This window comes from Melanotaenia boesemani, chromosome 13, assembly GCF_017639745.1.
Source record: "Melanotaenia boesemani isolate fMelBoe1 chromosome 13, fMelBoe1.pri, whole genome shotgun sequence".
Classification (NCBI taxonomy): Eukaryota; Metazoa; Chordata; class Actinopteri; order Atheriniformes; family Melanotaeniidae; genus Melanotaenia; species Melanotaenia boesemani.
In genome coordinates this window covers 26,997,237-27,012,967 of record NC_055694.1, presented here as the reverse complement: position 1 = coordinate 27,012,967, position 15,731 = coordinate 26,997,237, and the positions used below count along the sequence as shown (strand labels likewise).

Sequence of the window (15,731 nt, the reverse complement as noted above, 5' to 3'; positions counted from 1 at the left end):
CATTGAGGCAAACCTGGTAATTACAATGTATTTATATATACTATATTAAATGTATTTATTCTTCATAAGTGGCAGAGTATTGGTGACTCACTAATGTCCAATAAAGTTGCTAATGTACGATCCACACCCATGCATACATTTAAAAACAGCCTTTAAATATGTGTCCTGTGTAGTGGACACTATGCATCAAAGGGTTAACTAATGGTTAAGATAACAGTTAATAAAATAGTAACAATAGTGAAATACTGAACACTTAATATTGAATAATAACTACATGAACATCTACACATAAATAACATGATTAGTATGTTAGTATGTTGGATCTTGTTCAAAATAAGATCTAATATTATCAGTTGCCACTAAGGTGCACCCATTGAAGAGATCTGAGGCCTGCTGAGCTTCAGGTTAGACTGATCAGGATAACTGTGGCCAGGAGTGACAACCAGAGTCATTCATATAAAAACAAAAAGCTATTTAGTTTTTAGAGGAATATAAACATGTTGAGCCATTCAGTAGTTCTTAAACCTGTTATGTGGGCACAAGAGAAGTCAGTGGAAAACCATAGAGTTGCAAAATTGAATTAAGTAATTTAACTATTTATATTCTTAAATTATTATTACATTACCCACATACCTGCTATTTGACAGCTTTTCTGCACTACTTGTCATAAGTTTTGGGAAAACTTTCCCATTGGATTTAATGGGAAGTGGGTGCTCCCAAACTGGTAGCGCACTCCTTCCTTAGAGGAATGTGCAGAACAATCTGCTGTGATCTAATGCTGCTCTCTAGTGACTATAAGATGGAATTACCATCTTTAACATTGCTGTCTTGTATATCACCAAATTGAACATTTTATTCATGCAGTTTTGCACAACCAGGGATCACCACCAACTCCGGACCTCCTGAGCCAGTGCCCTGCAGATTTTTACTGTGTCCCAGATACAGTCAAATGGTTGATTTAGCTTTCGAACCTTCCTAACTGACTGAAAAGACCCAAAAGTGTCTAACTAGCAGAATGATAAGTGCTGATGGATTCTCCTAAAACTAAGAAAATTAGCTTCAATTCTTCCTTTATGTCTTATAGTACAGGATAGACCGGATAATCCCTTATGAAGGAAAGGAAATAATTCCATCCCACAGTTCCTTGCAGCTGCAACTTTCAAAGCAAAGCTTTATTGTGTTTATCTAATTGTACTAACTGTGATTCATAGGTAAAAATATGAGGACAGTGGGGTGAGTGTGAGCAACCTGTGACAACAAAATGTTTTATTTTTGTGATTTTTATTTTAACAGATTTATTACAAACTTTGAGGATAAAGTGTAATTTCACATTATATCTCAACATGATATATGATGTATCATCTCCTTGAAACCTAAATATGCTTTAGGTGATGTATCTAAAGCCCTCTTTGAAGGGTATCAATTGAACATCTGTAGTTTCAGTGCTGCAGATACATATTATATTATGTGTTGTTGGATTCTCATTGCAACACAGTCCTTCAGAATTTTCCCAACCACCTTTCCTTAACCTTTTATTGAGGGGGCCTATTTTTTCTGTACAAAATTACATAATCAAAATAAAAAGGAGGATTGGTCTCAAAAGAAAGCTGAGACATGTCAGATAACTACAGAAGATATGCATTACTGAGTCAGAGTAAATTTACCTGGAACACAGTAGAAAATGTCAGTGGCTATCTCCTCCAAAAAGAAAAGTACATTATGTTCAGCGAAAACCAGAGGATAGCAGCCTGATTCATCTAGGACTTAGTAATGACTGAGCAGTTTTACATGTATATTAACAGAGATGCTACACTACAGGTAAATATGTTAGGAACCCATCAGCCGATCTCGATAACTGACAACTCTATCAAAGGTCAGAGTCGGGGGAATCAAAGGATATTCCCCAAATTCACATTAGAAAACCCACGAGGATCCAGAAAGAAGGGAGGCCCAAGTCAAAAGTTTAGACACACTTTCCCTCGAAATCCAATGGGTGTGTCCCAGTTTGTGACAGGTAGTGTACCACGTTGTACAGGTGACTCATCTGGCTTTCCAACGATGTAAAATACAACACTGACTGAAATTAAAGGAAAGAAATAATCACCTAATCAGAAATGTTCTTACTTTTTCTTACTTTTTACTTTTAGTAAGGTTGCAAGTCATTAAAAGGGCAACCAGGACTGAGGAGTTATATTCATAGTAAATGCAGACATTACAAGATACTATCTGATATTATGAACAATAATGAAATGTTTTATTTGAAAATAGATGACAGAGAATTAAACAACAATAAACCAATATGAAAAATAAAAAGATAGTATTAATATATCATACTGAAACAAGCAGTATGTCCACAACTGCATGTAAATACAATTCATGATCTTCTCCATGAATTCACAAAGCAGACACTGATATTTTCAACACATTCCTCTCACTACATACTGTGTAGTAGTTAACTAAATAAATCTGATGTCAAACCTGACAGTTTATCCTTTTTAACCATGGCCTACATTTCACCGATGTAGGGATGCCACGTTCAACTGAGAAATTATTCACTTGGAAACTATGCAAAGTAAAAACAGTTTGTTGTTATCAAAATAAAGCAAAGAAGAGAATTAAAATCCAATGTTTCAGTGTTTTTTGACTAAATCTAAGTGCAGGTCAACTGCACCACACAGAACAACATTATTTCTAGCATAATTTCATAGTTTGTTTTTTTTTTTTAGCTTGTTCCTTTGTCTCTGTCTTCTGTACAGGATACTGTATCCAGCCAAGAGATGCACCAAAAACAGGATGGCTTTGACCTTTCCTCTCCATGCACTCACACTCACACAGCATCCTACATGGCTGTCTTGCTTGGATTGTCAGGGTCGAAGGTCATGATCTCCATGTGGATAAGACCTGATTGGAGAAAAAACAACAACATATTTATCAAAATAAAGAGAGAGCAATATCAAAATTATTCTAATACTTAATCATTATGATTTTACAGGTCAAATTCAGTCATACTTACTTTTCCATTCACCAATGGCGAGCTCCAGGCTCTCGAAAGAGTCGTCATAGGGCTCTGAGTCTGTTTCACTCTCGGGGTCATGATATTCCGCCAGGAAGGGGTGGGACAATCCCTGCTTAGCTGTCAGCCTCATTTCTGGATCCAGCAACAACATTCCCTCCAGAAGGTTTACAGCTGGAGGCGTCAACACAGACACCACATCAGATTTGACTTACACTTTTTTCTATATGCCCAGCCAAAAAAAAAAAAAGTCCCAGACCTCCTTTATCCATGGTTACATCATGCATTTGTTATGCCATTATTTCAGTATGCTTATCCTCTATCCAGAGTCACATTCATCTTTTTCACCAAGATCTTGTACTGATAACGGAAAGTCAGGCTGTTGCATAAAGTCTTCAGCAAGAATCCTAAAGATTCTGGATGGAGTCACTGCAGTACTTCCCCAGTGGGAGGCTTGTTACATCTTTGCTTGGTTGAATCCAGGAAATAACTTTTTAGGTCCTGTTAGTATATTTGTTTAAAACTTCTCCTCAACCAGTCGTAAATCATTTAATGTCCAAAATGTGACAATACCTTATACTACTCCCAACAATCTTTACTTAGATATACAGCACTTAAATAAAACACAGGCTTTTGTCAGAGGAAATGTTCCAAATACTGTGGAGTGATGAAGTAAATCCATTCGTGGGTACAAACGCACCGTTATCGTCCACTGTTGGAAACACCTCCTTGAAATTTTTCTTCTTTTGTGGAGGGAGATCTTGCACAAACGCTTGTGCCTAGAAAACAAAAACTTTCACTCCCAATCATGAATGCAGAACATGAAAACTCAATCAAAACAACATTCAGAAACTGATGCAACTCATTGTTTAAGTTATTGTTTAAGTGCAACATGCTGGTGTAAGCTCAGAAATTAGGCATGCAGATTATATAAAACTCACATCTTTACTCTGCATCTTCCTCACCAGGGAGGAGTCTGGTGTTCCTGTCAGACGGAGGATCTTCTTTAGCTGATCAATACCTGAGTAAGCTGGTTAAGAAAAACTGAATGCACATCAAAGATGGGGATCACTAGAGATCAGTGAGACACTTTTATGTGTAAAATCTCTGCGTTGTTCCTTTAGACCTCATTATTTTGTACCACTTTTCAGATGAAGTCTTTAATTTTTTTATTATTTTATTTAAAACATTATATCTTTTCTATATCTATAGTTTGTCTCGTCATTTATAGAGAAATATAAAACATCATTATCATACATTAATAAATATATTTAACGTATTTTCATATATGTAAATTAATAAATAATTATATATTGTATTTATCAATCTATTCTTAGTATTTTATGTATTATTTATTTATTCTATATGTATTATTTCTATGTTTATACATTTTTTCAATTTGCGCATTAATTTATGTATTTCTACATTTATTTATTTATGTATTTTTGCAGTAATAAAGTTAGTGTTTCATAATTAGTTTTAATATAGAATTTGCATCTGAATGAAACTTGTTTCTATAGACGGTCTGCTCCAAAAATAAACACATATAAAAAATTTATAAACATTAAAATAAATATATGTGTAAATAAATAAATGCAGATGTACGTAAACATCCATCCTTCCATCCATCTTTTTCCCGCTTATCCGGGGTCGCGACGTGGGGCAGCTGCATAGGCAAGAAAACCCGGACATCCCTCATCTACTTTGAGCCCCTTCCGGATCCCTGAGCTTCTCACCCTCTCTCTAAGGGAGAGTCCAGCTACCCTGTTGGGGGAAACTTATTTGGACCACTTGTATTCACAATCTTGTTCTTTCGGTCACTACCCACAACTCATGTTGAGGCTAGGAATGTAGATACTGATAAATCGAGAGCTTTGCCTTTTGGCTCAGCTCCTTCTTCACCATGACAGACCGATGAAGAGTCCGCATCACTGCAGACGCTGCACCAATCTGTTTGTCAATCTCCTGTTCTTTCATTTGTAAACCCCAAGATACTTGAACTCCCCCACTTAGGGCAGGACCTCATTCCCAACCTGGAGAAAACACTCCGCCCTTTACCAGCTGAGGACCATGGTCTCGGATTTGGAGGTGCTGATTCTCATCCCTACCGCTTCACACTCGGCTGCGAATCATTCCAGCGAGATCTGGAGATCACAACCTGATGAAAGCAAACAGAGCCACATCGTCTGCAAAGAGCAGAGACCCAGTCCTGAGGCCACCAATCCGGATCCCCTCAACACCTCGACTGCGCCTAGAAATTCTGTCCATAAAAGTTCTCAACAGTACATAAACAACTGCAGTAAAAAAAAGTTAAAATGTCAATAGATTCATGAATAAAGCAATGAGAAATAACAATGAATGAGAGTAGAAACACATAAAAACAGTACATAAAATAAATAAATACAATAAATACAAAAACATCTATTATTAATTTAATTTAATTTAATTTAATTTAATTTAATTTAATTTAATTTAATTTAATTTAATTTAATTTAATTTAATTTAGAAATTCTGTCCATAAAAGTTATTAACAGTACATAAACAATTGCAGTAAATAAAAGTTAAAAGGTCAATAGATTCATGAATAAAGCAATGGGAAATAACAATAAATGAGAGTAGAAGCACATAAAAAGAGTAAATAAAATAAATAAATACAATAAATGCAAAAAAGTAATTATTAATCACAGTTTAATTTAATTTAATTTACTTTAATTTAATTTAATTTAATTCGTTGTCCATACTTATTTGTATTATATTTATGATGAAGGCATTTGGAGCTCACAGTTTTTTTAATAACCTGTGTGGATACTGTCGTGTCCTGGGAAAAGCACCTGGCCAGTAATCATTTCAGCCAGAATACAGGCTGCTGACCAGACATCCACTGGAAAAGAGGAAGGCAGACAGAAGACTTTATTAATAAAAAAATTAAAACTGAAGATTTTGTTGTGTGTCATGCTTCAATATCTTAAAATAAACAGAAAATGACTAGTATTAAAGGTGGTTAACATAATTACCTGTCTGACTGTAGTGCATCCAGTTGAAAATAATCTCTGGTGCTCTGTACCAGCGCGTCACCACATAACCGGTCATTTCACTCTCTGTTTGTCTTGCCAGACCAAAATCCAGAATCTGAGAATAATTTCAGTTGATTTTCAACAGATCAAAGAATCTAAACTGTTTTGCACATTATGACATGGATGAAATGATGTGTTGAATGTTTGGAGAATAAAATTTTCCAAAGACCATACATAGATTTGATTGTAATTAATCTTTTCTTTACTGAGAACTTACCTTTAATTCACAGTTTTCGCTTACAGCAAGATTCCCAGGCTTCAGATCCTAAAAGATATTTTGGGAAATGTTATGAATTGCTTTGCTGAGAGTAAGATAGAAGCGTGTTTAACTAGTCTTTTAACTTGAAACGTTAAACTGAAAAGTAAACACACACTGATGGTGATTGCAACACTGAGGAAGTGCTGAGCCATAAAATGAAATACAGACCCGATGAATGATCCCTGCAGAGTGGATATACTGTAGAAAAGAAGAACGTAGATTTAAGTGTAAACAACGAGCAGACGTGTTTTACAGATGTTTGTATAGTAGGGCAGGTTATTGTTATAAGGAGCAGTTCTAATAAGATAAAAACATCTTAACATTTGCAGCTAAATTCAAATGTGAAGGATCATTTATATGAAGTTTGTCACGTTTTTCCATTTAGAAACGTGCTCTCTGTTTCGTTTCCACTGAGCACTGTTGGTTACACATTGACTCACACTGACCTGAGAGCAGTTATGAGGGTAAGGCAGCGAAACACATGACATATTCATGACATATTCCTCTGAGGTGCCAGGGAGGCTTTAGGTTTGTCAAACTCTACAACTCCTTTCATTCATTGGTTTTCTACTCAGACCTCCAGCTCTTGAACATGATAAGTAGCAGACATTCAATAAACATTGATATGGAATCAATAATAAGGCGAAATAGTGAGTAGAGCCTGAATTCGATTATCCAGGGCCCTTAAGAGAATAATGTGGGGGTTGACTAAGCCTCAGCAAGACATCTTGGCTTAACTGGTTTCACATAATGAGACAATAATTCTCCTGCATGCGCATTCATGGCTGTCAATCACAGATTAACTGATGCTGACGTGGAAAAGCTGGGGCTCCTTACCTCATTCAAGTGAGCAACAACTAACTATGGAGGCTGACAAAGAATTAAAGAATATAAGATGTAAAAAGGGATAAACAGCTGCTACTCTTAAAAAAAGCCAACATAAACAGTTGTAATCTGCAATAATTTTCTTTTATTTACTCAGAATAATACTTGGACTTTGTACCTTAAAACGGAGCTGAAAGTTTAAATGTTTATGAAGAAAATGAATCCCAGCATTAATCCACATTTAAACATCAAAGGTGCTCGTGTAGCAGGTCCCAAAAAAAAAAAAAAAAAAAAAAAAAAAAAGCTCTGTTCATGTCTGTATACAAACATCTGCCAAAATTAATTCAAGTAATAATCTGCAGGAGGTGGTTTTTGAAGCTGAAATAAAACTGGAAGATTAGTCATTTTAATGGGGCCTTAATTGGTTGTGTACAGTACTAGTTATTAGCAAAATTAGCTTAAAACCTGGAAGTCTTTTATATAATCACTATGACTTCTACTGATCATTTTTATCATTGCTGACGATTATCGAAGTCAAATTACACAATTAAATGGGAATTTGACAGATTGACTTTTTCATTTTTAAGGCACAAGTGCAAAGACCACAAGACTGGATGAGGTGTCAACATGAGGCAGTCTGTATAGTAATATAGTAATATTACCAGAGACATTTCTCAAAGGCTGTGGCTTTATTTTAAATCCTTGACTTACTCAGTTTAGTGCATGACTGAACATCTGCAGCTCTTTAGGTAGGGGCTGGTGGTAAATAGAAACACACGTTCATGTGAAGCAAGAGGCTGTAAACTCAAGGTAGCTCAATGTTTTTGTAGATGTAGGTTATTAAAATATGTTGACTTGCTCCTTGAAAGAAGCAGTATGATTGGTGTGTGTGCATGCATGTGCATAGATATCACTACTATCTGTATTTGTACAGAAACGTAGAGTTTTGAGGAGGTGATGTGATAGGCCGTGTGGCTGCTTTCTGCAGATGTTGCTGTCCATCTGGACGTGTCAAGCTGTGACCTGCAGTTCAGACTGTGGAGTTGCAGTAACTTGTGAAATTCTGAGATCTAGACATCACCTTAAAAAATGCTAATTTTGACCTTTGGGGTCCACTTCGAGTCTCTGTCTTAACTAAAACTTCTTTTTTTAACTCTTGTTGATTTGGTTACCTCCAAAAAGTCTTAAAAGTAGGTTCCACATTTTATTTACACCATTCTAATTTAATATCAGGAGCACTTGGTTTTCTGCAAAAGGATTCAAGTTATTTATTTTTTATTTTTTTTTTTTTTTATATCCAACCTGGACTTTCCTGCCCAGATCAAATTGAACAGCGGTTGGCTCTTACTGAAGAAATGTTCCTTCCATTCTAATTTCAGGGCTTTTCAATTCTCAGGAGACAACAAATGTCTAGTCTGACAAAGCCTGAAGGAGATTCTTCAAAAGATGTGGAAGAACGAGGAAAACCATCTGTTGTTTTGTTTGCTTTGTCCTCAGCATAGGGGTATAGATTCAGGAAGTTAATGATAACATCATGGTTTATTATTGTAGTTACATATACTGCAGAAATATATTCTGCCTATTTTAACCTTTGTTTTGATTTGGGTTTTGTGCATAAGGGCGTGAGGTAAGACTCTTCTCTCTTGCTCTCTTCATGTTTCACCTTGTGCTGCTGCAGTGGTGTGTTAATCTGGATAAGTTAAAACTCGTTCGATGCTGAACTTGAGAACCAGAAACAGTTGCTCATGTCATTTTTACAGCGAGGTAACCTGGACTCTCAGAGTTGAGACAATAGATTGACTGTGGTCAGATTAAGAGAAAAACAGGAGCTTTCCTCTGACATTTGACCTGCGGTTGCACATGAATCAACATTTTTATCGTTTTCATCTCTGATTGTTAGAATGACATTTTAGTTTCAGACACCTTCCGCTCAGTTTATCAGACCTGGATGGATTCACTTCCTCTGTGACTGAACTTCAGTTGTGTTTTCAGTGAATGTAATCAATATGCTTTAACTCCAGCTTCTTTCAGCAGTTAGACCATCTGTCATGAAGTCTGTCCCCCAACCTATTTAAGCTTGTTTAGAAAAAAACCACAAAAAAGGCGTTTAAACTAAAAAACAAGAAACACAATCTCACTGTTAAACTTGGTTGTAGGATTAAAATCCTCATCCTCACAAGCTAAATGACTTTTCTTCTGCTGTATTTTAGAAGATTAAGTCTTTCATTATCAAGGAAATATTAAATATTTTAAATATACTCAAATTTGTTGATATTATTTATTGTACCAGCAGCATTTTCCATAAAACATGTAGTGTTTTAAAATCTGTAAACACTTACCTTCAGGCCTCTCAGAAGCTGATAAAAGAGGTATGTGATGATGCGATCAGTTAATCTCCTCCTCTTCATAATGTGGCCCAGATCCTGGGCTACAAAGGGCATGACCATGTAACTAGAGGAAGACAAACATCAAGGCAGAGGATGTCCCAGAATCAAGATAAAATATCTGCATTAATGGTTATAAAATGTTCCCAAATTCCTAAAAAGCTGGAATATTGTGGAAAATGTAAATAAAAACAAAAATGCAATGATTGGCAAATCTTATGAGAGTAAATTTGATTCCCAACAGACAACAGAAACGTATCAAATGTAAAAAGTGTTATTTTTCTATGTATTCTTTATTTGCTGTTGTAATATGTGGTTTAGGGCTGTATTGCTGAAATATGCAAAACTTTCTTTGAAACAGACGTAGTCTGGACGGAAGCAGTTGTTGCTCTTAAACAGGGGTATCAGAGGGCTCAGACCTCCGGCAAGCCATTGTAATGTTTTCTTTTTTGGCCAATGATTGTGGTTATTACTTCTGAGTTTGAAAGCTGTAATGGCAAATAATCCTTATCTCGCATAGTACAAATCATTTTTAAAAAATTGCAGGATCCCGGCATTGATCTGGATCATCCCCAAAATCTAATCACTTGCTTCTTATTCCATTTCTGAGATTTCCTGAAAATGTAATCAAAATCCATCCCTAACCTTTTGAGTTATATTCTTAACAGACAGACAGACAAACCTTGATTAATGGTGTATTGTTTGCATGACAGCGCTTTACCTGCAACAACAGTCAACATGATGAACTGTGCTGACAGACAATGAATTCTGGTGTTCATGCACCCACGCAGTGATTTCTACAGCAGAATTATTCCTGTTTCTAATGCTTCGCCAGCAGACAGCTTGAAGATCAGGCATTTAATATTGATTTTCAGCCTTGTCCCACACACACAGAGATGTCCTCAAATTCTGTGAATCATTTGATATCATATACTGTGGATGAGGAAATAAATTCTTCATAATTCAGAGGAACATTTTTTGCAGAACACCAAACATCTGCCCATCTTTATTTCCGAGAGACTCTACCTCTCTAAGGTGCTTTTTAAAAATCATGTTCCTAACATGTTGCCGGTTAACCTACTTACCGGTAATTCCAACATGTCCCTCCAGCTGTGTTATTAGTAGCATTTACTTGTTCAGCCTCCTGCAGCTGTCAACCCAACTTTTCATCAACTTGTAAAATGTCCCACTTTTACCATTTGAAGTGTTTTCTGTCCTCTATTGGGAAAATAATATTGTTTGAGTTTGGCAAATCATTGGATTCTATTTTAATTTACATGCTTACACAGCATTGCTTTGTAATACTATACAGATGCTCTGTACTGGAAAAAGGAAACATTATAAAAGACAAGAACTGGAGAGATATGTCTGAGTAACTGATCAAAACAAGCACGAACAAGCTTGCTCTCACATGTCCATGCTTCAGCTTCTAATGCACTCACACATGAACACACACACACAGTCTCAACAAGCTGCAACAAATAGCAGAAGAATGTTCTCAACTTACAAGGTCTGGAATTTCTCCAGTGTGGAATCAGGTGTAAAGACGTCAAGGAGGCAGATCACCTTTAAGAAAAACAAAAGATATAGAGATGATATGTGTGGGACAGTTTTCCGATTTATTAGGGTCCGAGCCATACAAAGTATGGCAAGGCCCTATTGTTCCTGAAATGTTTCTCCTCCTAAGCATTTCGACGCCAAATTTGACCCCCTAAACACCCATGAAAAGTTGTGAAACTTGGCACACACGTCAAGCCCGGCGAAAATCGGATATTATAAGGTCCGCATACTATTCAATGCAAAATTGGCTCAACAGCGCCACCTAGAGTCACCAAAAATCACCACATGAATGGGGCCCAGGAAGTCTACTTCAACATAGGAAGACGAAACTCGGCACACACGTGTACCACCCCGTGTTGACCAAAAAACTCAATGTAACACCTGTCGCCATGGCAACGGGGTGCCCGCCATCTTGGCGTGTGCGGCCATTTTTTTGCCATTTTTTCCACTTTACACACATCGTATTTGAACGAACTAGTCTGAGGGGATTCGTGCGACTGACTCCAAACTTGGTGGGAAGCTTCCTGACAAGTTGGGCACCAAACGCTATTTAAATCTTTCTAATAGCAGAAAGCATGTTACCGTGGCAACCGACGGAAAATGACCTTCTCGCCATGAAACACGGTTTGCTCATATCTCCTTAGAAATACGTGGGATCTGCACCAAACTTGACAGGATTCATACTGGTGACACCCCAAGTCCACCAAATAAGTCAATCGAACACCTGTTGCCATGGCAACGGGGTGCCCGCCATCTTGGATTTCACTGCCATTTGAACGAACTAGTCTGAGGGGATTCGGGCGACCGACTCCAAACTTGGTGAGAACGTTCCTGACAAGTTGGGGACCAAACGCTATTCAAATCTTTCTAATAGGAAAAAGCCTGTAACCGTGGCAACCGACGGAAAAAGCCTCCTCGCCATGAAACAGGGGTTGATCATATCTCCATAGAAATACATGGGATCTGCACCAAACTTCACAGTATTCATGCGTGTCACACCCCAAGTCCAGCAAACAAGTCAATTGAACACCTGTTGCCATGGCAACGGTGTACCCGCCATCTTGGATTTCAGTGCCATTTGAACGAACTAGTCTGAGGGGATTCGGGCGTCCGACTCCAAACTTTGTGGGAACCTTCCTGACATGTTGGGGACCAAATGCTATTCAAATCTTTCTAATAGGAAAAAGCGTGTAACCGTGGCAACCGACGGAAAAAGCCTCCTCGCCATGAAACACGGGTTGATCATATCTCCATAGAAATACATGGGATCTTCACCAAACTTCACAGCATTCATACGTGTCCCACCCTAAGTGCAGCAAAGAAGTCAATCGAACACCTGTTGCCATGGCAACGGTGTACCCGCCATCTTGGATTTCACTGCCATTTGAACGAACTAGTCTGAGGGGATTCGGGCGACCGACTCCAAACTTGGTGGGAAGCTTCCTGACAAGTTGGGGACCAAACACTCCTCAAATCTTTCTAATAGGAGAAAGTGTGTTACCGTGGCAACCGACGGAAAATGACCATCTCGCCATGAAATACGGTTTGCTCATATCTCCATAGGAATAAATGGGAACTGCACCAAACTTGACAGTATTCACACACGTTGGGTCCTTAACGCATTACACCACCTTTTGCCAGGGCGACATTGGGTGGCGGGGTCCAGGCAGCTCGGACCCGATGGATGCCGCTTGCGGCTTTTTATATTTGGAACTTGTCACCACACTCAGCAGGTCTCTAGAGGTCCCAGTTTGGATGTCAGAAAGTTTTGAGTTCAAGCTAAAACAGCATGTTTCTACATTTTATTTTAATCACTAAAAAATGGAAACTGACAAGACATCATAAACAGATCTAATGTGTTCCACATGAGATATACATATATATATATATATATATATATATATATATATATATATATATATATATATATATATATATATATATATATATATGTAGTTCAGACTCATATATACAGTGTTTATGGTAAATCTAAAGCCATGAGGGTTCCAGCAATAAACAATAATCCTTGTTTTTCTGGAAACACCGGAAAGATTATAGCTTTTGTTGAAAAGTCAGCTAAGTTTCCTTATCATCCAGTCCTCTTGAAAGCAGCAGAGATTAAATCAAGATCCTCATCTATATTTTACAGAAACTTAGCTGAGTTTGATAGTGGAGCTTTTCATTCAAATATGAATATATTTACAGCCATGACAAAATAGAAAGTTGGATATATTTTTTTTTTCCTCCACATTGACCTGCCAGCTTGAATTGAACAGTCTGACTGAAAAGATTACTCCTATAACAGGTCAAACTGAAGGAGAATAGATCTTTATTTTACTTATTTTTCTGTAAAGACTCTCACATTTTCATGCTGTATATGGCGAAGCAGCCTGACTTCCCTGTAGGCTCGCTTGGCGTGGATGAGGGACTGGAAAGGCCGATGCAGCTTCTTAATGGCCACCTTCTCTTTTGTCTTCTGGTCAATGGAAGAGCTAAATAACATCAAACAGAGTCGCATTGACAGGATACACAGCAGTTCACATGACTCAATGCAATCTGCAATGAATGTTTTCAAACCTTAGTATTCTGAAAAATGATTATTTAAAAGAAATTCTTGTTAAAACAAATATAGTAAAGTAGCTGCAAACATTTTAGGTCTATTAAATCTTAAGTGGAACATTCAACTTGTCATGTATTGACTCCATTTGATAATATAATCAATAACGTATTTTCCATCAGAGGTTTATCATTAGAACTGTGCCTCAGACATCTAGATTCCTGGTGGGGCTGTTTTATGTTCAAAGAGGAGATTCTTGTCATTTTGGAGGACCTGCATTGACTTGCTGACTGCCTCAGGCAGACAATAGAGCTTCTGTTAGCAGACATGATAGTAATCTGGGCCTCTTGGACAGCCTGCCACATAGTATGGCAGTGCAATGCAGGCTGAATAGCCTCAAAGAAAATAATTTGTCATGTCAAGCTTGTGTCGAGCATTTCATTTTTTAATATCCTATTATAGTTCTTGTATGTTGGGTAATTTAAGTTGCATAATCATTTTCTAATTTTAAATGTAGTTAGATAAAACATACCAAATCACTCCAATACAAGATGATATTTGAAAAAAAAAATATTTATAATAACAATCACAACATTAGAACCCCATCTAACGCAACAGCAACAATGGGATTAAAATGCATGTTACATGACTAGAGAAGAAAAGTCTAAATATCTTGTATTTTAACAAGAATGACTGAGTGAGGCAAAATCTGCAGCACTTTGTTTTTTGTCAGTCTCCCGTTGTCCTTATCAGTCTACCCGGATAAACTCACCAGACCGTCCCGTAAGCTCCGGAGCCGACCGGGTTCAGTGCGGTATACCTCTCCGGGACGTCCCAGGTCGTTTTCTGAATCTCCTGTCTATGAAAACCGGGTCTGACAGGAGAATCTTTCACTGGAGACTGCATGTCGCTGTTTTAGTTCGGTTCGCTGTCGGCTGTCTGACCACACCAGGTTTTTACAGCCTCCTGTCTTTGTCAAGCTGACAGGTGAGCGGCGAAGGTGCAGAACTGCACCGGGAAACGCCCCCGGTTCTCCGCCATTCTGTTAAACCAGGATAGCCTGCCCCCACCTCACCTCCCATGAAGTGCTGTGTTCAGGTGAAAAAGGACCTGTTAGCTCTCACACAGTCTATGCTCTTACTCCCTATAACTGACCGAGTTAGTCCCAATAAAGATCACTCTGTTACCAAATGTTTAAAGGTGTTATCACCTGGTCTTTTCGTGTGTCCAATGTCCTCTAAGTTTCTTAAAATATTATATATATATATATATATATATATATATATATATATATATATATATATATATATATATATATATATATATATATATATATATATTAAACAAAACATAATAATTTAAACATAGAGCTTATGACCCTTTGCTCAAACCACAACTTTGTCTCGTGAGAGTTCATGCGAGCTTGACTAATGTTAATGAGGTGCACGCTGATTGGCCGCAGGGAGGCCAGAGTCGGAAGTGGGGCTGCCCCAGTGCATGCACAGCGAGTCCGGCTCCATAACATCAACGGCTTAAGCCGGGTTTATGTTCCCGATGTCTGATAACTAGCAGCACATTACGGAATTCAGCTATTTATGTTTGAACTAGACTCTGAGAGTGAAGATACCGAGATGGCGGAAGAAGCACGTTTACAACAAATGTTTACAAAATTTTAGGTGGCAGAGCACTTCACCCCACTTATAAAATAAGAAAACACAGGGTTTCATTTGTACATTGCAGGGTGTTAAACTTTTAGTCTCATCCCTTAGCATTGGCATTAGCTGCGGCAGCTGTAAAGCATGATTTTATGTCATATCATTCTATGACTAAAGCATGACTTTAGGGGTGGAAGAGGGGCTGATTTATTCAAATAGCCTCATGTGATGATGAAATCCCAGGAGCAAATTACAATCACGCGTTTGCGAGATTTTACCCTTGTTGGCGATTATTCTATGAACAAAGGGCCCAGACGGGAAAACTCGGCTGTCTTCAAAAGAAAGGTTTTCAGGGAAGTTAACACTTCGGTCCAAGTACATTAATACACATGTTTTAACTTGAA

The 15,731-nt window shown here is 37.6% G+C and overlaps 1 protein-coding gene across 2 annotated transcripts; it reads right to left on the bottom strand.

Moving 5' to 3' along the window:
• Nucleotides 1-1,263: 1,263 nt before the first annotated feature.
• zgc:171775 (STKc_p38 domain-containing protein) lies at nt 1,264-14,761 on the bottom strand. 2 transcript variants are annotated; one of them, XM_042005002.1, is made up of 13 exons: nt 14,445-14,761; nt 13,478-13,607; nt 11,063-11,121; nt 9,511-9,622; nt 6,515-6,544; nt 6,305-6,352; nt 6,028-6,142; nt 5,823-5,894; nt 3,955-4,034; nt 3,714-3,792; nt 3,014-3,187; nt 2,826-2,901; nt 1,264-2,077 (listed from the first exon to the last, which is right to left on the bottom strand). In XM_042005002.1, the coding sequence occupies exons 1-12, from the start codon at nt 14,576-14,578 to the stop codon at nt 2,840-2,842; spliced, it is 1,095 nt and encodes a 364-aa protein (XP_041860936.1). In that variant the 5' UTR covers nt 14,579-14,761; the 3' UTR covers nt 1,264-2,077; nt 2,826-2,839. The 2 variants fall into 2 exon arrangements, with proteins under 2 accessions (XP_041860936.1, XP_041860935.1); XM_042005001.1 differs by lacking the exon at nt 1,264-2,077 and having other exon boundaries at nt 2,228-2,901; nt 14,445-14,759.
• Nucleotides 14,762-15,731: the final 970 nt, after the last annotated feature.